Source organism: Topomyia yanbarensis, chromosome 2, assembly GCF_030247195.1.
Source record: "Topomyia yanbarensis strain Yona2022 chromosome 2, ASM3024719v1, whole genome shotgun sequence".
Taxonomy (NCBI): Eukaryota; Metazoa; Arthropoda; class Insecta; order Diptera; family Culicidae; genus Topomyia; species Topomyia yanbarensis.
The window spans coordinates 164466210-164489315 of NC_080671.1; the positions used below are offsets into that span (position 1 = coordinate 164466210).

At 36.3% G+C, this 23106-nt stretch overlaps 2 protein-coding genes across 3 annotated transcripts in view; one reads left to right on the forward strand and one right to left on the reverse strand.

The window, feature by feature from the left end:
- Positions 1-1996: 1996 nt before the first annotated feature.
- LOC131682003 (intraflagellar transport protein 57 homolog) lies at positions 1997-3454 on the reverse strand. Its single transcript, XM_058963132.1, has 3 exons — positions 3036-3454; positions 2244-2976; positions 1997-2193 (listed from the first exon to the last, which is right to left on the reverse strand). The coding sequence occupies exons 1-3, from the start codon at positions 3351-3353 to the stop codon at positions 2033-2035; spliced, it is 1212 nt and encodes a 403-aa protein (XP_058819115.1). The 5' UTR covers positions 3354-3454; the 3' UTR covers positions 1997-2032.
- A 10231-nt stretch (positions 3455-13685) lies between these two features.
- Positions 13686-23106, forward strand: part of LOC131682002 (frizzled-4) — a 145082-nt gene continuing 135661 nt past the window's right edge. The window contains exons 1-2 of one of the 2 annotated variants that reach the window (XM_058963130.1): positions 13686-13866; positions 14789-16453. In XM_058963130.1, coding sequence (XP_058819113.1) covers positions 15486-16453 — 968 coding nt within the window. In that variant the 5' untranslated portion in view covers positions 13686-13866; positions 14789-15485. The remainder of the gene's footprint in view (positions 13867-14788; positions 16454-23106) is intronic. The other variant, XM_058963131.1, reaches the window with a different exon arrangement.

Here is a 23106-nt window from a genome sequence, read left to right on the forward strand (position 1 = left end):
ATAAACATAATGCGCAGCAGTATTGTGCATATTAATTTTTTGCAGAATTTTTGGTTTACTTTTTCCAAAGTTATAAAAGCTTTTCAGAGACAAGTTTTTCTGGGCAAGTCTCCCCACCGTGGGGAGACTTGACCAAAGCCTGGGGAGACTTGACCAAGAGAATTTTGTAAAATCAATACAATAAATTAAAACATAAAACATGCTGTCTTCATATTTTTACATGTTGTCGAGGTCCTTAAGTACCAGTAAAAAATATGAAAGGATTACATTTCATAAATTTTGTTTTTTTTTTTTTTATGCATTTCCTTTTAAGCATTAACTATCCTGAAAACCTTTAAAACTGCTAAAATTGTTTTATTTCAGTGCTTTATCAATGTACAAAAAGTTTCATCTATTTTAACACGTTGGAATATTGAACAATAAAAAATGTTGCGAATTTTAGCTTGAAATAATTTAAAATAATTGCCAACTAGTTTCACCAAAAAATGTATTCAAAATAAGCAAACTCTTAAAACTAAATTTGGCACATCCCACTCTAAAGAAAAATAAAAACTCGCTTGTAATTTATTACTCTAGCTAAAATCGGAGATTCATTTGTTTTCTAAAAAATAGACACTTTACAAAGCTTCGTAACAATAAGGTAAAGTTAAATTTCGAGTTTTTGTTGTATTTGTACCCAAAAACTGAACAGTATACTCAAACAGTATAACAATTCAGTATTTTATAAGTTTAGAGTAAAAACCATTTCTGACTATTTTGGTTTAATAAGCGATCTACGAAAAAAGTTTCGAGTCATCAAAGTCACCCCGGTTTACGGTATTTCGAATCTATACCAATGAAAACACAAAGTAAATCTTGTATTGTACAAAGTAACTCATATATACATATGTATTATTTTCTCATAAAACTATTAGATTCAATATCATCATTTTATTATTATTTTATTTGAAACGCGTTTATCAACAAGTTATTCAAAACAATAAATGTTAAAAATCGATAATTTTGTTTCGACGGAGAATTACTATAAATAGAATGTTGCTCAATTAACGTATTTAGAAATCAAAAATTATATTTTGATGCCAGTGGCGGATCCAGGGGGAGGGTCTTGGGAGTCCGGACACCCCCCCCCCGAAAATTTTTAACTTCTTGAGAAATTTTAAAATATTTATTTTATTTTAATTTCAAAATTATTCCAAACCAGATTCGATTACCAAAACTGATATTAATTAAATGATGATATTACATATTACGTATTGTACAATGAACATTTCAAAGTCGAAATTTTGGACCCCCTCCGAAATTTTTTTCTGGATCCGTTCCTGTTTGATGCCAATTGATTTCGAAATGCATGAAAGGCAGTGGTATGATGTCAAAGCAAAAATTGAAATTTAAAAAAAACGTGTACCTTGATTGTGATAAATAAAAGTAATTGTAATTGTTTATTGAGGACTTTTATAAATAAAAATGTTGATAAATAAAAATCTTGAAGAACAAAATTTTCTCGTGGACAATTCTTGAAAACAAAAATCATCCTTTGGGGCTTTGAATTTTTTTATTGATCAACGAAATTTCCAAACGAACTGAGCTGCGGAACAGAACAAAACAAAAAATTACCAGGGATTTCTACTAAATTTTTGTGAAGAAATTTTTTTATAAAAACTTTGGTTTTAAACTATGAATCCACGCTTCATTTTTTTTTAAATAACTTCACCGCAAGTTTTTTCGAACCTTAAAATTCGGGTAGTATCCATTTGTATTCGGCTCCCACTGTAGTAATGCAACTGGTCCAATATTTATTATTTGTAACATAGACCCAAAATAATCATTTCAAATATTTTTTAAATAATTCAAAAAGCAAATCTACAGAATTCTTTTTATATCATTGTAGCCCCTATCGATTATATACACATTTTTTGTAAAATGCTTTTATTACAACTACAATAAATAAGTAAAACATATGTTTCAATTCTTAAATAAATGAATTGATGTACTCATTGTTCATCAAACCTAATATAGATATTGAAATATCAATTTAATGTGCTGCCATAATCAAGGAATCAAATTCAGCGTACTGGGTACTTTGCTTTATAATCTCCGAATTTAGAGCATGTTCCATCACACCGATTTTTATATCCATTTCGGAAATTTCTTCTTTTATTCGGAAAATAGCTTTTTTGATATTGATCAATGGACCTACAAAAATATGTTATCATAACAGAAAAAATATCAACAAGCTATCTTACTTCCGTCGGTCATAGAATTTCCACGTTGTTCCATCTGCACCTTAATGTTTTCTAACTCATTGGTAATTTTGGAAAGTTCGTGCTCTTTCTCGGTCTTATCTGCGTCGCTTTTCTTAATCTGTTTATCAATCTGATTAAATTCAACTAAAATTCCTTTGTATGTATGTAATAACTCTTTCAGATCATTATTTAGATGTTTTTCGCGGCTTTCAATTTTTTCCATCACATAACTTATATCCATTTGCAACTTTTTCAGTTGATTTCCCGTTTCTTGAGTGGCCGCTTCAATGTTCGATCTTAAATTTCTCATTTGCTCCAGATGAGCCCTCCAATCTCTTGGATCCGTTTTGACCACAACCTTCAGCTGTGGGAGTACTCGTTCCAGCTCCAAACGCCAATTTTCGCTATCTGTCAACGAATCCACCTTGTACTCTTTGTTAATTATCTTTTTACTTTTCTGATCGATCAAATTCAAATCGAACAATCCATTCCCCTCATCGTCACTTTCATCGCTTGCCCCAGCCATTTGCTCCTCTTCGACCTTTTCGAGGATAATTTCGGAATCGTTTTCAATTAGGTCCACCATCGGATCATCTTCTTTTTTGCATTCCGGCCGCTTTAGCTGAAATTTGGTCAGTTTAAGAGCCTGTGTCGCCAAACAGTCCATGATATAGATGCATATGGGACCTGCTCCTTGAATCAATTTGTTAGTTTGAAAATCTGTGGGGACATCCTGCAAAAATACGTAAACTTTTTAGTAAAAGAACCTATGCTAAAGGAACAACGATTAACCATCTCTTGCAGCACGCGTATAATCCGCGATATCACCATGTTGGGATCGTCAAACTCTTGTGGTTGGTCGAAAGTTTTGCCTATCTTCCGGATCAGCCAGGCACATATTGAAGTAAACATGAAGAACTGCTCACCGGGGTTGAATGATTTCAGGAAGTAGTATCGATTAATTTGCTTCATTTTCATTTCCTTTAGCAAAAGTCGTTCGAAGTTCAGCAGCTTGAGTTTCTCCATCAGATCATCCACTTGGTAGGAGGATACAACCGAGGCCCCATTCTGGTCCCGATCCATCGCAAGGCCATACTCATGGCGGAACATCGTTAAATATATTCCTCGATGTGTAGCATGAAAGTTTATTAAATCTTGTTAGAAGATCGATCGCTGTAGTCAGCCGTAGGTTATGTTTTCGTTACGTTGATTACGAGGTGGCCACAACAAATGGGTATACGTTGCTAAGGAGAATTTGATGCATTTGCGCAGTTTTATGTGCACCACCACCATGATGGGTTATCATTGTTATCTTATAGCGTTTTTGTTTTTACAAGATGCTACACCGGGCAGTGTAAAAAAATAGAAATATTACACCCAAGTTTGAATAAGTGTGGCATCGACTACACCGGTGTAGTGGACTGCCAAAAACAAAAATGCCATTAGTGTGTCACCATCATCAAGGGTTATCGTTGGTAGTATAAAAGATATTTTACAGGAATAACAAACTGCTTCTTTTGGATGAAACGGTTCTAGGGTGGATTTGAAAACATCGAAGTTACAAAAAAATCATATTCTAGTTGAGATAGAATGACACCTTGTTCTACAATTTTCTAAAGCAATCAATTTTTAATTACTTTGTTGAAGATGACAACTTCGCATCTCATTCCGTTTTCATTTTAGAGTGGTTTCCATGACATAACCTAGAGTTTCTCCAAAAAAGAAACAGTTTCTTCCAAACAATTTTTTAAGGTTATTTTTTTATAAAAGTGGTGGTCTGAACACTTCAAGAGCATAATTAGGGGGAACTTTTACTGGAAGAAGAAAGTTTTTATCTTGCACCCCTAGCTTATACAGTCGTGATTCGGTGGTTGGGCCACACATCTGTCCACCCAACGAATTTGATTCGTTAGTTAGACCGACTGACAGATGTCAAAAACTCTCCAAAGGAAACGTTGGGAGTGCAATTGCATCTATTCACATCTCTAATAATTGTCAGATTGATTGTCAAAGTTAATTTGGCATAAGATTTTGACATTCAGATGCTTTTTAGTTGGAAAATGGTCCAACTAAAAAGCGGTCCAGTAAAAAAGAGTCCAACCAGCGAATCACGACTGTATCGAAAACTGCTGAAAATTTCTAGAAAAGGGTAACACCAGGCGGAAGTCCGTCATAGTAAACATACACTGTCAAAGTTTGATAACCGTACATCAATAGCAGCTCGAGAAATTAACAAAAATCAATAACGTGCTCTGCTCATGTAATTATTGTGGCTCGTGCAACAAGGATTTTCAGCACTTATAAATGCTGTTTTACTATTATATCAGTGCATTTCAGTTATATTTATACCGTTGTTCATTATTATGTCGCACTATGTATGAAAAATCTACTAAATAGTTCACCTTTTGCTAAATTTATGTCTCTGCTCCATCAGGGGCAAAATCCGCTCTTCTTTGATTTTGCTGATTTTTTAATCGAAAACAGAAAAATCGTTCTGAAAACCTATTAATTGCATAACCTAAGGCTATTTAATGGCACACTTTTGTGATATCTCGTTAGAAAATAAAACTATTTGCTTGTTCACCGAGCATGCTGCTCCGTTGTTGCGGTGCATCCTGGCCCGTTGTTGTAGTGCATTATGCCCCGTTATTGTGGTGCATTTTGCCCCCGCACAGGTGCGTATTGCCCCACTTATTTTTCAAAAGGTAATTTTTATTGATTTTGAAGAATTGAATTATTTTCATGTTTTTGAATATTGTGCAAAGCATTATAATTGTGATTACAGAGGAAAATGTTGGCTAAACGATGTCATTAAACAAATTCTCTCAATTGATGTTCTATTGCTGAGTTATGATCATATTTCTTTAGGGGGTGCGTTTTACCCCATCTTCCCCTACATACAATGGATCGACAGCCACGAACTTGAGTTGCTATTTGTGACACTTGAAACCAGCAGTGGATTCGTCTAAAATTTTCAACTTGTTAAGAAATTTTAAATTAGTTTTAGTTTTAAAGTAGTTTCAAATTCATCATCTTTTCAAACCAAATCTTTCACTGATTTTTATTAAATGTGGATTTTTTGTATTATTATAAAATCGAAATTTCAGACCCACAAGGAAATTTGATTCCTGATTTGCCCCTGCTTGTAACAAAAATATAATATTTAATTAGCTTAATCAACATTGGTTCAATGTTGTCTTTCGGCTAACTTATTTTATCATGCGAGGGTGTATGTGAAGTAGATGAATAACCCACAGCCGAACCACCCCATACCTGTCTTGGTATACCTACCGGGTGAAGGTGATTGTGATGAGAGAGGAGTGGGTCTGCAGAAAGTGGAGAGGTGGTCGTTTGAGGGGGATATTTTGGATGGCTTGATGGGGAGGGTGGTAGGAAAGGGGGGTATGTAATGTGGAGGGGGTCAACCTCTCACCGCATATTCCTAGCTTCGCCCCTTTTAAAATACAGAATACCTATCTTAGTCATGCCGGGATTAGGTTGGCCATGTTCAGAGTGATTGCAGAACCTTTCTATACGAGAAAGGCTAAAATGTGCCAAAGTCCAAAATAGTAAATTTTTGCCAAAGCATTTTTTTCGAGATTACATCAAAACCCGACGTTTCATGCATTTTAACTACATTTGGCATCAACAATACAAATTCGATTTTGAAATTCTCCTTTATTCCCCTCCTTGAGCATTTTTTAGTTCTATGGAATCAAAAACCGTCTTAGGTGGCCAATGTGGTCAAAGCAACTTTAGTTAGTCATTATTGATCTAGACTGGCAAATCCAAGTAATTTTGCACCTATTTTAAGGGGGCTAAGGGTTTGCGATTTTTTTAGAACTTTGTGTGAAGCGAATCGACTAAAACTTTTGTGCATTATAGTGTATCATTTCAATACCATTCTGTATTTTTTTCATGCAACAATATCGACAAGCAGCTCGGTGACGAAGCTTTTTGTAGAACGTCTCTGGAAAAAATACGATTTGCTGTGTTAACTACCATTCTAAAACTACATAACAGATTTATTTCCAACTTTGCAACACATTCTACCGGCGGCATGCGACATCTACACGGGAAGAATGTGGTACCCAAACTGTGAGTAAATAATCCTTAGTGCGAAGTTCTAACAGTATGAACCTAAAATTGGGTACTTTTTTCCACATGGTGATTACCCACTGAATAGGTAATATGCAGGAAAGTACTTTTAAGTATTTTCAATGACAATTGACAATTTTCCAACGAATGTCGCGGTTATTTTTGTTTGCGTGCGTACCGGAGCCAAAAAGTTAAAAAGGAACTTTTTAAGAAACGGAGGAACGAATCGGTTGAAAATTTGGTAAGTTCGCATATTTTAAACAATTTTGTGGTTCGGCTAATGTCAAAGTAGGTTCGCTTCAATGTTTATTGAATATATGCAAAAACGATTGTTTTGAGCGAATCTATCGTGACCCGGATCCAAAAATGAAATCAGCAGGGATTCCGGCAAATTGGAATCTAGGTTGACGGTCTAACTTACCGAAACATTGCCGATACAGTTCCGTTGTATTCGATCTTTAGTGAGAACACTAATTTAGTACCTTCGTTACCAAGGAAAAAGATCAGTGTTGTCGCATCCGCATAAGAGGATTGTTTGCTATACGGTAATCTGTTGGCGACGCGGGTCAAGGCTATACACCAGCTGTACCCGAATTAAAATGTGGTTTAATAGGAACTAACGAAGAAAACCGCAAGATCGAAGTTTGCCGGTTGAAAATTTGGTAAGTTCAAATATTTTAAACGATTTGGGGTTTTCATTGAAAAACCTCGGGGCAGTGGATTGCACCGGTGTTTTTTTTTGAAGAGCAGGTCGCTAGACGTGTTTCATTCCCACTTCTGCTAGAAAGTGCAAAATCTGTGCAATCCACTGTCACAGTATTTTTCATTGGAAAACGATAAATAAATGATTCTGTATTTCGGCTAATTTGGATTATGTTTTTCGAAGCAAATCACAGTACGTTCGCTTCAATGATTTCAATGGTAAATTCATGCAAAAAAGACTGTTTAAAGGGAATCTACCGTGACTCGTATCCGAAAACGAAATCAGCATGAATCCCGGCAATTAAAACAGCCTTTAGGTTGATGGTCTAACTTGCCGGGACATTGCTGACATTTTTCTTTTTTCTCAATACAATATAATGGACAGTGAAGCTGCAAGCAGTAACCGTAAGTTTGTAACATTAAGCAATGTTTTCTTTGTTATCTGCTGATTTCTCGTACTGTGGTAGTCCATCATTTTGTATAGACCAACGTGTTACATATTGTGGTAACTTCACTTCCTGTTCACATTGCACCATTCCGTACAGAAGTCACTAGGTTAGCCAAAATTCAACGGAATGATTCACAATCGCTAGGTATTGGTTATTATACTACAAGGGGCCACGAATCATATAATTCAGATAATATTTTATTCGCTAGCGTCTCAGTTTTTTCGCCTGTTTTTTTCTAATTTTTACTCCAAATTGTATCTAAATTAGGATAGTATGGACATTAACCGCATTTTTCGACTTCTGGTTTAATGCTAGACTATTATATGATATATGTTGCCCAAGAAGATCGTTTCTAGCATGCTTTGCGATATTTTTTGCAATTCGTTCATTTCACTTCGTGAGCTTAACGGAGTTGTGTTGCTTTGCGATATTATTAAAAAAAGAGAAAATCAGTAGCGTAGCCGGAAATTTGGCTCTTTTTGAGTTTTCCAATATTAAGAAGCGCATCTTTTTATGTAGACGGCGCCGGTGGTTGAGTGGTAAGCGTGACCGCCACTTATTCCAGTTGGCTTGGGTTCAACTCCAGCCGAGGTCGTTGAGATTTTTCTGAGGTGAAAAAAATTGTGGTCACGTCTTCCTTCGGAAGGGAAGTAAAGCCGTTGGTCCCCGGTACATGAGGTGATGGATCGATATCTCGTCGAGATAGTGGAGTCACCTCTCTGGCGTCGGTAAAGAAGAAGTAGAATCCAACTTCTATACTTACTAATAAATATCCTCCTCTTGTGATACTTGTGGAGTGCGCAGTAGTACGAACTCTAGCAAAAGCAAGTATCGGACTAACAATTCCTTCCCTTTCCTTCCGCGATCTACGTTCGGGGCTGGCCGGCGCCGGTATTGATCAATAAACACTTTAGGATTACCAGGAGTTGCACATTGAAAGATGTTTCCGCTACTCCCAAGCATAATTATCTACTGATTTCCTGTGCAGCTTCAGCTAGTCCAGATCGATAACGGAGTAGCAGCCAGGGGTGGTCGTACAAGCTCAAGCTCAAGAAACGCATCTTTTTATGTAATAATTTTGATGGTTAAATCTCTCAGAAGTAGTTAAAGAAAATTAACTTTTCAAAAATAGTAAGAAACTTGGTGTCTTCAGCAAATTTGTTGATAATGTCATTTTAAGGAATTTTGTTGAAATATAAACGAATCATGAATACTCCATATCGAGATGTAAAACGATATTTAAGTAGTTTTCTCAAAACCAGTTCTTTTCAATATGTTTTATTGTAAGATTAAGAGACTACTTTGAATAGAATATGAATTATATTTTTTATACACAGCAGATGAGATTTATCAATTACAGTAATATCAGAATAACTTGTTTTAATAGTTTTCTTTCACATATAGTTCGATATATTTCGATATTCTGAATATATGGACCATTCATGTCTTCAACAAAATTAGTTATGGAATGTCTCCAACAAAGTTTTTTATGGTGATTATAGAGGCTTTAACAGTTGGGGTTGTCGGCTATTTTTTCAGGTTAGAAAAATTTCCAATCTGATGTACGGGCGTTGGTAATCGAACTCAGATGAGTTGCGTACAAGGTAATCGACTGAATAACTACGCTGTGCCCGCATCATTCAATAAAGTAGTTTGAAATAGTAATTTAGAAAACTTTACTGAAGACATTAAACCTCGAGCTTTGTTTGAAGAGTAATTGGATTCATCGTCAAAATTATTTTATTAAATAAGGTGCTACTTTATGTTGTAATCTTGTTCAAAGATTGTGATAATGTGATAGTGATCATAAAAAATGTTTACTTTTCTTCACGCTCTCAACTACAGAACGAGTGCTCGTATACAATATTTTTAACCATTCAATTCAACACCGTTCTGATAGAGAAATTTCCCCAATAATGTCGTTCCAAAGCAGTCACTGCCAACTTCATAGAATTAGTTCACATTGTTTGCTAATATTCTTATTTGTCGGTTTATTAATGTATAATGTAAAACATAGTGAATCGAGTGTCGTGCACGAAGGACTTAATTAACCGTTATGTGTCCGACAGCGTACCTGAGCACCTTTTCAGGTTTCAATTAATGAAATTTCAATGTTATATCCATATCTGGTAATTGAAACTTTGTGTCATCTTAGAACTTCACTAAGTTAAGCTTTTAGGTTAATAATATTGTTGATTTAGAAAGGAGGAGGTGTGGAGGGGCTCCTGGTTTTTTTTACTACGTAACAGACCGACGACGGTACCCGGGTACCTACAACACAATGGCTAACTGATTTCGACACTTTTGGGTGTTTTGGATTCAGGAATTCATCCACTTTTAGACGTTGTAAAAATGAATCGGGTTACTTCATCCTGTTCCCGGAAACCCGGATTTCCGGAACCATGTTCCAGTGCTGGGATAGTATTTGTGAATTTTAATGGAATACTGGCAATATGGGTATCAAAATTCTTGCAATTTTTAAATCTTCAATAGGCTTTATCTCGTGGTTTTGAAACCATTTGACCGCGAAACGGACATTTCGGAGCAGGTTCCCGTGGAGCCATTCCGAGGTCAAATTGCCATATGGTCTCGTAATAATAAAAACAGACTTCCGATACAATTTGAAGAGTTTTGATACTCATATTGCTAGGACAATATTAAAATTTACAAATCATACCCCAGTACTGGAACATTACTCCGGATAATCCGAATTACCAAGAACCAGGTCCATTCATCCGGTTCAATTTCACAGAATCAAAAAGTGAACGAGCTGAATCCAAAACATCTAAATTTAAAAAATTTATGGTTTACTTCTTCAATGTTAGAAAGTAAACAGCGTAATGTTTGAGAATATAGCTGTTATGAAACGGCAAGACTTGAGAGAGACAGAAATAACAAAAAGACCGCTTGTTCTCATTTTGGAATTCATTGAAAAGGCCAAGAAAACTATTACTTTACATGACGAGCGGATCGAGTCATCAGCACCAGCGAATTCAGCATTTCCAGTAAGTCAGGAAAAGACATTTTCACTTACATGTTTTAACTATTTGTATTATGCAGATTCATGAAATTAAGACTGCATTGGAAATAAAACCCACAATTTCGAAACATTTACACCAGTAAGCTATTAATGCACGTGGCTCTGGAACACAATGAACTGCTCCGTATGACGCGGGTCATTTGCGACCATTTTTTTGGGAAACGTGTTTGGACAGAACAGAAGTAAGATTTATAGATAATAATAGTGAATACATTAGTTCACTTAAGGTCGATTTCTCTTTTTGTACAAAAGGTCTTTTGATTCCTTAAAATATCCCCACAAACGCTAGATTTATGAATTCATATCGCACAACTTTCGTAAGTCAGTAAACCAAGGTAAACGGCCTTGAAAAAAACTATTACAATAAATAAAATCTTGCAGAAAACAAATAAGTTCAACCAAAAGAGATTGTAACCTCCAGAGAGTATGTGCCAGGTCGAATATTGTTTCGCTGTTACATAATATTATGATAGGTCAATAAGTTAACATCCAATGACCTGCGTATATACATGTGAAAGCAATGGATAACGATATGCTTTAGAGGTTATAATCTGTTTTGTTAATTTTTTTTCTTCCGAATTTCTAAGCATGAACACGAGCTCAATTATGGTTTCAATTTACCTAATTCTAAGGAATGACTACCCCACTATAATTTTGGTTAAAAGTACCCAATTTGAAGTAATGTATGATAAATGTTATTTACTTTTGAGAATCACTCATGGATCTAACACTGGGTAAAATTACCCACTTTTGAGAATGTTCAATGTTACTCAGTCTTTGGGTAATATGCATTTTACTAGGTTTTGATGGGATGAAGTTTACTCCAAGATGGGTATTTTTTCTAAAAAAAAGTTTGTTAATCTTGGCGTGTATACAATCTTACACACAAAACTAAAACAACCCAAAGAATAAGTTATTTTAACTTAGAAGAATGTATTCGGTTGTCGGCACACTTTTGTTTTTGGTTCACAACATTACTCCAATGGAACAATATATGGAAATATGCATACCAATGGAAAGCTGGAGGCCTTAGCTAATAACTTATGAGAGAATTTAATTTATTCTGTCAACTTGAAAAAAAAATGTTAATAATTTAGTAAAATTATAAATTTAAACCATTTTTAAAAATGTGGTCGGTTGTCAGCACCCTAAGAAAATTTACTAAAAATAGTAAAATATTAATGATAATCATCGAGATTCAAAAGCAAAGGGAAATTTATTCATTTCAACAACCATCAAAGGCATTATGAACATCATTCTTCATCGGAACCACAATATGTGTATGTGAAAAACTAGTGCGAATATTACGCACTGCTAATGCACTGACAGATCGCATTCCCCCCCCCCCCCTTTAGTCGTCTTCCTGGTTTTCAGAATGGTGCCAAAGATCGATCTCTAGTATCTATTCGTAAAGCCCGTTCCAAAATACCCATATTGATTAGGTTATTGAGAGCATTTGCCACAAAAATATGGTGCCAACAACCGACCAGGTTTGGGTGCCGACAACCGATTTTAGTACCCTTTTTGTAAACTGATCAAAAAAAAATTGTGGCGAACATTTCTTGAGCGTTTTTTCAAAACGTCATATCTGCAATGAGTTACTCTCTATGTTTACTTTCTCTTTCGATTTTTACGGCGTCACTATAACACTTTTCACTTATTTTACAGTACAGATCGAAAGGCGGTGGTTTTAACTAGCATATTATGCACAGAGTTGAGGGATAAATGTTAAAGTGACCGAATTATTAACAGAAGAGAAAGTAAACAAAGAGAGTAACTCATTGCAGATATGACGTTTTGAAAAAACGCTCAAGATTTCTTGAGCGTTTTTTCAAAACGTCATATCTGCAATGAGTTACTCTCTTTGTTTACTTTCTCTTTCGATTTTTACGGCGTCACTATAACATTTTTCACTTATTTTACAGTACAGATCGAAAGACGGTGGTTTTAACTAGCATATTATGCAAAGAGTTGAGGGATTAATGTTAAAATGACCGAATTATTAACAGAAGAGAAAGTAAACAAAGAGAGTAACTCATTGCAGATATGACGTTTTGAAAAAACGCTCAAGATTTCTGTGCCATTCAATGTTGAATCACAAAACAGAACAAATTCACATCGTAGATTTTCAATGCGCATACTTTTTCGATCGATTTACTTCTTTCTATAACACTGAGCAAATCATCAAAAAAACTTTAAGTAGAGTTTCACTTGTTCAAAAAATATATTGGTTGTAGAACAGAACATTCGAGTCTGTTTGCTTCAGTAATCGGCACAAAAAGGTCGTGCTAATTTTACACACAAATAATATTTATCAGAATGTCCATGTCTGGTTTCTGTTAAAAGCTACATAGGGGTGCCGACAACCGACCAGTGCCGGCAACCGACCACTTTCCCCTACTTTTGAGTTGTGCGTCGCTTTCGCTTATTAGTGTTGTCAAAATCAAAACAAGAGATTCGACTCAGTTGAGGTCTTCCGTGAAGTAAGTTACTTTTGAGTTGTTTACTCAAAATTAGGTAAACTCAACATAAATTTTAGTATATTGAATTCAAGATTGAGTATAACAATCATATCAATGAGTATTCAACACGGTTTACCTAATTTTACCTTCCTTCACAATACCCCGAGATTGAGTCAAAAGAACTCTATTTTAGGTAGTTTTTCGTTTGCGTGTATATTATATCTTACAATCTCAGCATGGGTGCCAGCACTATACAATAACGAGATGTTCAATATAAACCGTTGTTTAATAATGTAATTTCGTGTACATGACATGTTGAATAAATAAATTAGCTTTTCTTCTGACGCGATTAGTCCTACAATTCGGATCAAAGGTCTACTTTTATATATCTGAAACACGGCGGCTACCTTTGGTGCCTGTTAACTTGGTTGTCAGCCATAATAAGCCGCTTAGGCATCTTGAGACTAACACATATGGGATCGCAATAAAGTGTTTTGATAAATATTGCCTTACGTTTTCTCACTTTGCTTACACGCCGTAGCGCAGGAGAACTCACGAGAGAATGCAGACAAGCCAAACAGATGAGAGTGTGGAGATATCCGAGAATGTGAGCGAAAATGCCGCCTGGCCGAATGGAACGAGCGAGGATATCTTTTTCCGCAGCTTAGTTCACCGTGAGTGTATCGTTGCGTATAGACGTGTTTTTGCGCGAGCTGATTCGGTCGCGCGTTTTTATCGCTGCAATCGTGTGTTTTCCAAGAGCCTGAAATTGGAACTGAGTTGCTCAGTAGCAGTGTATTGAGTCTAGAATCGTACCGTTTTTATGGTGCGCCTGTTATCCGCGTGCGCGTAAGACAAACAAACGGATTTTAGTGAGTTTTATCTAAATTATACTGAATAATTTTTGCGTGATGCGGTTGTTTTCGTATTGCTTATTTGTTTAATTAATTGGAAAAAAGCGCAATCACTCTGCTGTTTTGATGTCGTAGTAGCCAGTGAGATCCATAAAAGAAGTTGATTTTATCTGTTTGAGTCTCAAGTTGTTAGAGGAATAAATGACACTTTCTGAGATGTTCTTATCATGAACAAAGGCGATATTACCTGCGTACATGTATTGAACTGTACTGAAATTGTTTACATTCGATTGGGGCCCGTGCGAGGGCAGCCAATGGTATGGGAAGTGTTGAACGATAGAAATCCAAATCCAACTAGTCATAATGTATTCATAGCACATGCAAATCGTAAGCATATGTTTTGTTTCGATTGACTTGTCTGCCATAAACCCGCGCTATAAGTCGCTAATTTACATTCGCGCCTACTTAGTGTGATATTCTGGGCACGACCGTCCGTCGTGTGCGGTTTTGTTTCTGTTTTATTGTCCATGGCAAGAAGGGAGTGATTGCATAAATATTTGATCGAAATCACACTAAAAACTGGAATGATTGAATAAATTTTCGGAACAGTATGAATTCGCGCCATGCATGTGCGAGCGTCTTAAATCTCCGCAGTTATTTGCGTTTGGGTTCGCGTAAATAGAAGTAACCGTACATCTGTTTACGCATGAACCGACCGATCGGGAACGATGTTTGCTGGCAAAACGCGGATGGAAAACGCAAATTTTACCGTGATTTATTTATATGGAAGTGTGAAACGTTGAAATGTTGCTATACTTGCGCGGGCAAAGAAAAATAAGCAAAATCTACAATAATAATGCTAAAATTGCACAACAGGTGGCCCCAATTCGAATGTAAACAGCACGTGTAAATGTGGGTTGTGTTTTGTTATTTTTTTTAGATCAAACCATTTTTGTGCGCAATTTTCGGTGGAAACAAGTCAAGTCGGTATGCAGATACCAGAAACAGCCGAGAAAGTAAGTTCAATCGCTGCAGACGACAAAAAATGTTTTTTTTCCTCAAGCAAACACTAAAGGACCGAAGGTGAATTACAACAAATAATCGCATAACAAGCTAGGAGAATATCGATCCAAAAGAAACGAGAAGATTATTAAAGAAGAAAAGAAGGTTGTTTCAAAGCGGATAGAAGAAAAGTTTCACGTTTCGGAGAGCTCACTGTTATAGCGGAGGATGAATGTTATTATTTTTATGAGCTGAGCGCTGTGTTCTCCTTGTCGGGTTTTGTTGGCGATCATTGAAGTCATTGACGGAGGCGGTGGCGACGGCGGCTGCGCTGCGAATGCTTGTGTGCGCGGTGGAATGTGTAGCGGGATCACGGTGCCTGGTTTTCTCCGGCATTATTGGTGATGATGCTTGTTTTCGATACGTTTTCCGGATTGAAATGATGTGAAGAAATACTCGTAAGTGGTAACGTACAAACATTAGAGCCATTTTTTCGGAAGAAACAGCTGTTCTCAGTACGACAACATGTAAATTTAGATGCAGTGAAGTGATGTTTGATTTTTTAGCGTGATTGCAAAGTGCTGTTGACATGATTTGATTGTAACTAGACTGAAATGATTGTTTGCTTATGCTGAATGCTTTACACGAGAGAGATCCCAGCATCTACACCATTTACATCGAACAAAAGAATTGTACCGACGATGGCCCATAATAGTGTGTACATTTTACTTCTTCTGCTGACTGTGGCATGCAGCAAAGTGAGGTGCACATCGGAATTTGCAGCCTTGCGCACGTGTGAACCGATTAGAATCGAACTGTGTCGTGGGATCGGATACAATGAAACATCCCTGCCGAATCTGGTTGGCCATGAACTGCAATCGGATGCAGATTTCACGCTGCAAACGTTTTCGCCTCTGATCCAGTACGGGTGCAGCAAGCAATTAAAATTCTTTTTATGTGCAGCCTATGTACCAATGTGTACACCTAAAGTGCCTCTCCCCATTGGGCCGTGTCGAGGTCTTTGTTTAACCGTTAAAACTCTTTGTCACCCAATCCTGCAAGGGTTCGGATTTCCGTGGCCATCGGCGCTAGACTGCAACCGATTCCCGGAGGAAAACAACCACGAGCACATGTGCATGCAAGGGCCTGGGGAACCGACGGACGTCGTAATGATCTCCAAAAATGATCGGCCTACGTGCCAAGGGTTGATCAAATCCCATCTATACGTCCGGTTAAACCGATCGGGTCGATGCGCGCCGCTTTGTGAGGCGGACATTATGTTCGAGCAGAACGAGAAACATTTCGCCGAAGTTTGGCTAACGTCGTGGAGTGTAGCTGCACTCTTTACGGCAATTGTAGCGACATTGTGTTTGATCCTGGCCACTAAACGCTGGGATAAGATTCTTATGCCCCTAATCATTAGTCATTGCTTGGTCACGGTTGGCTGGGCCGTCCGGTGGCTGGCCGGACGCAATGCAACTGCTTGCGGCTATGATACACAGCTTCCGGGCGTTTCGCTTCTGCTAACGGATGGCCTTATGACGGCACCATGTGCGGCCACTTTCCTGCTTCGGTACTACTTCGGAATGTCGGCTGCTGTTTGGTAAGTAATAAAATCCAACCACAATTATTTATTGCTTGTAACGATCTGCAATATGTCATCCACACGTCGTACTTTCTATTGGTCTATTCGTATTGAAGTAATTTGAACATCCTTCAGGGGCACTTAACTATTTTCGGAAACTGGATGTGTGGTACAGATGAACGATAATTAACTCTTGTATACCATATGTCTCCCTCGTCAGTTTTCGTTCGTTGAACACAGTTTCTCGAATATCTGTAGTTGAGATTCAGCTCATCACAGTCCAGCCGTGGTGTGAATCGAAGGCAGACGAAATCAAAATATATGTTGCTTAACCTACGTAAGTAGATATTGGTCGGATAATTTCACTGTGTCTTGCTTTTTCGCCAGCACACCTCTGTCGGCGAATTGAGTGGCTCATTCACATCGTGCTACTTTCATTCGGGTCTGTTGTGTCCGACCCTAAAAGATGCAACCACATATCCAACACACGGTACACATGTGCGTGTCATTCCAATGCAAGAAGGCATGTCATTCATGACCCGTCATGCCATTTCGCTTCGCATATTATATGTGGACATTAAGATTTGACGTGCGCATCGCAAGCTTAATTATGTACGAAATCTGCAACCGATCTCGTTAATTATTCCAGAATTAGGTACCAAATTATAAACCAATTCGAGCGGTCGGTAAATACGTTGCTGGACGTAAGCATGACGCTCGATGGGCGCATTGGAAGCAGACAGTGTCCACATTCAATTTGCTGTTTGTTTTGATGATAACGGTTGTGGGTTTAGAGATAGGATTATTGGAATTATTTCTTTTTTAAGTTTGAAATAAATGCACCTTGTATACGTTACTTTCTAATTCGGAATGATACCTTCCAGACGCCGTTCGTAAAAGAAATCCGCGTTTTCCAAAATCGTTTGAATCCTCACCATATTTTAGGAATTTGGACCCAGTGCAATCCGATAATCATTCGGTTATCAAGAATCTTCGACTACACAGATATATTTTATCGCTAAAGCCATCATATTTTAATCATGATCCAAACGCAGATAGTCTCTCCCAAGACTATTTCTCACTCCAAACATCGTTAATTACGTATTCTTACGATGCGACAGAATGTTGGCTCCCAACATCGATGATCAAAATATCCTCGCCTATAGTTTTTGGCCAATTTTTGTGCTTTACATTGAATGGTTTCGAATACGCTATATACAATAACCCTGAATCACGTCAATATGTTGATAAGTTTTAATTGCATACCGCCCGCTAGTTTCAACCACGTGGTGTTAAGGAAAATCGTTCGTCTCGCTGTGCTTGTCTGATTCGGCGAGCACTGCGAGCTTTGTTGCCAGCATAATGGCATGACGTTTGCAAATATTTATTTCAATTTTCTCAGTTCAAGTGAAATCTCAAAATTCTGCAATTTCTGGATGCAAAATCAATTTGGTTTCTGTTCAGTTCAGTTCATATGAATTTTTATTAAGTTTGAACTTCGATTGGTTAAAGAGCTACGCGGCCTATTGAAGTAGTTTTGTGTTAATTCGAAAGAAGAAGAATTGTGTTGAGCTATGTACATTCAAACTTTTCAAGCAATTAAATATAATTTCAGTAAATTATATTTATATGCCTTACATCGTTTGCGAGTGGTTCCCATGGATTGCTTGTCATGAATCTGACTCAGAATTTAGTGTAGTTTCAAGATATCCGAATGCATCTCGTGTATTTTTGTGCCATAGAATTTATATACATCGGGGTGGAGATAGCGTAGTTGGTAAATCGATTGCCTTGTACACAGCTCACCTGGGTTCAATTCCCAACCCCGCACATAGGGTTAGAGATTTTTCTAAAGAGATTTCTCTAACCCGACAAAGAGGCGAATGACCCTAAGGTTAAAACCTCTATAATCAAAATAAAAAAAAATTTATATGCATGTTTTTGAAAATTCCCTTAGGTAGATGCCCTGTAGCTCATAATTTTTCTTACAAATTAGTGTAAATCAGTCCAATACTCTGTGACTCGAATGCAAATCACTCGAAGTTTTCTTCACGTACCAGCACTGATCAATTCTTCTATCTCTTCATCATCCCATCTCACGTCAGTATTTTAGGTGCCTGGGCACTTGAGTTCTGTTAAAAAATAGACAGAAACCAACTCGTACAAAACAGATCAAAACGTTATTTTCAAACGCACCTATTGAGATATTTCATTCACCTCTTTACAATATCCTTTTTCCTCCCAATTTTCTGTCTAAATATTTTGTTTTCTTCCATTAAAATCTTGAAACAGCTCAATAACAACGGAGCTTGTTTCGGCTATATATGGATACCTATGGCTCATTCGGCGCGATGTGATCAAAGCACATGTAATCAACCCTCACGGATTTGAACCAATTTTGGAGGAATTGTTAATTTTGGGCCAATATATCAAAATCCAAATTTTTGTGCCCATTGAACCAACGCTCGGGCCATGGGAACACCCCCGTTTTGATAAGTTGGTAAAACCATTGATTTTCTTAGATTATATCTTCGGTTCCATTTACTCTAAAATCAAACCGCAAATTGCTTTTGAAAGAAATTGTACAGAACAAATATTAGTTGTTAGCGGCATTGCATGACAATTATGTGATTTTTCCAGTTAAAAAGTTAAAGTTCATTTTTCTCGCAATACATATGGTCGGTGTTATGTCAGACCGGACTAAGTCGCAGAACATCAAAAAGTGAGATAATGATAGCTGGATAAAGAATATCGTCAGCTACATTTGATTTTTGCCAGATTTGAAATATGTAACAATAAACAAGAATTATGGCACAAATAAATTTCCAATCATAATGTAAAGGATGCTGCGATTGAAACTTTAAACTCGTTATTCTCGATATCAATATTTTGTCACTTAGTCCGGTCTGACTTAACACCGACCATATATGCTAACTTTATTAATTTTAATTCCTTTGTGTTCCTCAGACATTTTTACATAAAAAACACATATAATCTCAATATAATTTGAGCTTGTCCTGAGATCCCTTATTCCTCATATAAAATCGCAAGCGCACAACGACAAAAAACCAACTTTAGTATACTGAGTTCATAACTTTTCGTGAAGTACACAAGAAATGACGAAAAATTACATTTTTGTGTTGTCTTTAGTAGATCGGTCGGTTTTATTCGAAGATTTTCTCAATATTGGTGATAAAAATGGAATTTGAAATAGTAAAATGCGAGTTTTTTCTTTCAAAACGGTGTATCACGGGATTGGCTAAAATTATATTGAGATTAGAAGTGTTTTTTGTAAAACCGGCTGAGGAATACGATGAAATTAGAATTTTCAGAATTAAAATATATGTATAGTTGGCAGCCCTACCGCTAAAAACTAATATTTTTTCTAGACTCCTTGAACAATTTTCTTCTAAAAACATCATACAGTTTGATTTTAGAGTAAATAGAACCGGATATATAATAAAAAGAAAATCAAATGTTTAAGCAATTTGTTAAAACGGGGGGTGCTTCCATGGACCGAGGGGTGATTGAAATGGCACAAAAATTTAGATTTCTAGATGAAATTGGTTCAATTCTGTGAAGGTCGATTTTCCTATTGCATGATCTTCTCATATCTCTCAGTTAATTAATTTTAGTTACCTTTTGATTGTAAAGTAGTCAAAAGTTGGTGTCTTTGATGAGGTTTTTGTTAATTTTCTCAAAATAATAAATTATCTAAAAGTTGTGTTTTAAAACGATCCATAATTTGTTATCCCTATCCCTTCTCGTTTCTCTGTAATTTCATTGTTAAACCTTTCTTCTAACACACTTGCAAGTGCTTAAAAGACTCTAGTCTAAAAAATATGCTTTATATCGTTATTCCCAAGATTTCATTGGAAAGCTGAGAAAATTTCCTACCGATTAATGTACAAATATCTTTTAGTTAAGAGTACTAAATGACTTTTTATTGGTAAATTAGATCAAAATGAGTGTTTTTCGAAGAGTTTTGTATTAATTCTAATTGTGAATAAACAAAATTTATTTAATCCAATAGCAAGGATTCATTGGATCCCTCTCAACATTCTTTATAACTTTATTTGACACTTCATCTCTATCTCTTTTCATTTCGCTGCGGTTTAACAGTGAGCACAGCACGACTACCTCACAAATGTAGTGGGTTCGAAATAGTTGTTTCTGCATATGAAATGATGCGTCATAAATTATTTTGCGGCGAAACGAAAAGAGATAATTGAATGGAGTTAAAGAAAGAACTGTAGAACATGCTGAGTTGTATTATTTCGGTGATAATAATGGTGATGTTTATTATTTACTTTTTTACGAAAATTAACGAAAATGCTAATAATAACACTAACTGTAAACTTACTTACTTCTAAAATAATACTAAATTCACTTTACTGAATAGTATTAATACATCTTTCTATGTAAAATTTTCTTGGTTTCCCAATGAAAACAAAAAAAAATGCAATAAAATAAGATAAAAGAATTCAAATTCAATAACTCAAACACATGAGAACAAAAGATAAGTTTATCATGTCAAAGCACAAATTATGCAGCTCTTCCAGACGAACAATCTGAATTATTAAAGTGGTGATGTTAACTATTGAGATTTTCGAGAAATGAACGAAAAATCGATAAAAAATGTTAACTTTTGAATAAATTAGTTCTAAGACTCTTTATCCTGATTAACTGAAACAGGTGAGAACACCATTCAATAGAAAATTTTCTCACCTTTCCAACGGAACTAAACGATTTAAAATGCAAAGTATACTTTTTGCCTTTCTCAATAGAAAGGTATTGCAATTGCTCTGAAAACCGACTTTTTAACGGAGGCCCGGAGGGCCGAGTGACATATACCATTCGATTCAGTTCGTCGAGTTCGACAAATGTCTGTGTGTGTGTATGTATGTATGTGTGTATGTATGTATGTGTGTGTATGTGTGTGTGTGTATGTGACCAAAAATGTCACTCATTTTTCTCAGAGATGGCTGAACCGATTTTGACAAACTTAGTCTCAAATGAAAGGTGCAACGTTCCCATAGGCTGCTATTGAATTTCTAATGGATCCGACTTCCGGTTCCGGAATTACAGGGTGATAAGTACGAACACGCAGAAAATGTCGATTTTAATAAATTCTGCAATGAATGTATAAAGGTGAAATTTTTTCCAAAATATGACCACAACTGCTTCGATTTGTAGTATTAGGTCACTAACATCCATTCAAAGTCTATCCTCGGTTCCGGAAGCCCCGGCGGAAGTATCTAAATTCAGAATAACAGTCACATCGGTTTCTCGGAGATGGCTGCTAGACCGATTCGACTAAACTTATCCTCAAATGAAAGGTATTGCGTCCCCGTAAATGGCTATTTAATTTCATCTCGATCCGACTTCCGGTTCCGGAGTTACAGGTTGTGGCGTGCGATCACATAGCAAATTGTGATTCAAACCGATACTCCGATGAAAGCAAAAAAGGTAAAAATTTCGCTAAAATGTCTCTCAACCAACTTAAATTTGCTGTTCTAGGTCACCGACGGCCAACCAAACTTTCGTTGACTACATTGACCACCATAGACGGTTCCGGAAGTACCCGGGAAAAGCGGCCATCTTTCAAAATTTACGAACTCACATCAGTTTCCCGGAAATGGTTGGGCCGATTTTCACAAACTTAGTCCCAAATGATAGCTATATTATCCCCACAGATGTCTGTAAAATTTCGCACGGATCGCTTGGATGGTTCCGGAAATATAGACTAAACCGTCCGGTCACATATGAAATTCCCACATAAGCCGGAACTTAATTTTTTTTTTCAAAGGGGGGACCATGAAATTTCAGAAATCGAATTCGTATTTTTGATGCCAAACATCTTTAAAATGCATGAAACGTCGAGATTTTATGTTATCTCGAAAATTTTTTTTTTATAAAAATCGACTTTTTGGGACTTTGCCGATTTTGCATCTTTTTTTTCAGTTCGATATTACCGTGGCTGTTTTTTCTTTTTCAAAATTTTAGAACTCGAATAATGATTTATTTTCTTGTATATAGTTGTCATGTGATGTATAATAATAAAATGTAATATATACATTTAAAAGTTTTTAATGAATATAAACAACGCACACATTCTCGTGATTCATGATTGAGAAAGGCACAATTGCACCGCTAGGTGGATTAAAATAGGTTTTTAATTAGAGTTTTTAAAGACGAACTACTTAATTACAAGAAAAGTTAAATAATTCTGTAACGGTTGAGATTTAATGGTAGGTGTAGAACGATTTTTCCCCCAAATATGATCCTCTATCATCCCTCGAGAGATTGTTTATCATGATCCAAACAACCTGTATTCTATAACGTGCTATGTGAAAATTATTATATTCCGAAATCAGCCTTTCGATTGTCGCTGATGAGGTTCAACAAGCTATGCCATATATTTTAGTTGATGAAACTTTTCCTTAATATTCTAAAAAGTCACTTTCCAAAGTTTTTCTAATTATTTTGTTTAGCTTATTACGAGCTGCAAGAATTTTTACATTATCTTTACCATGTTTCCTGCTTACTACATTCACTGGATATAAAAAATGAGTGTGAAAACAAATCAATAAATTTCTCTCGGCGGAATCAACACAGACTGTCGAAACTTTAAACTTCTCCCGATTTTTTTGCAAGCTGAAAGGTTCAGC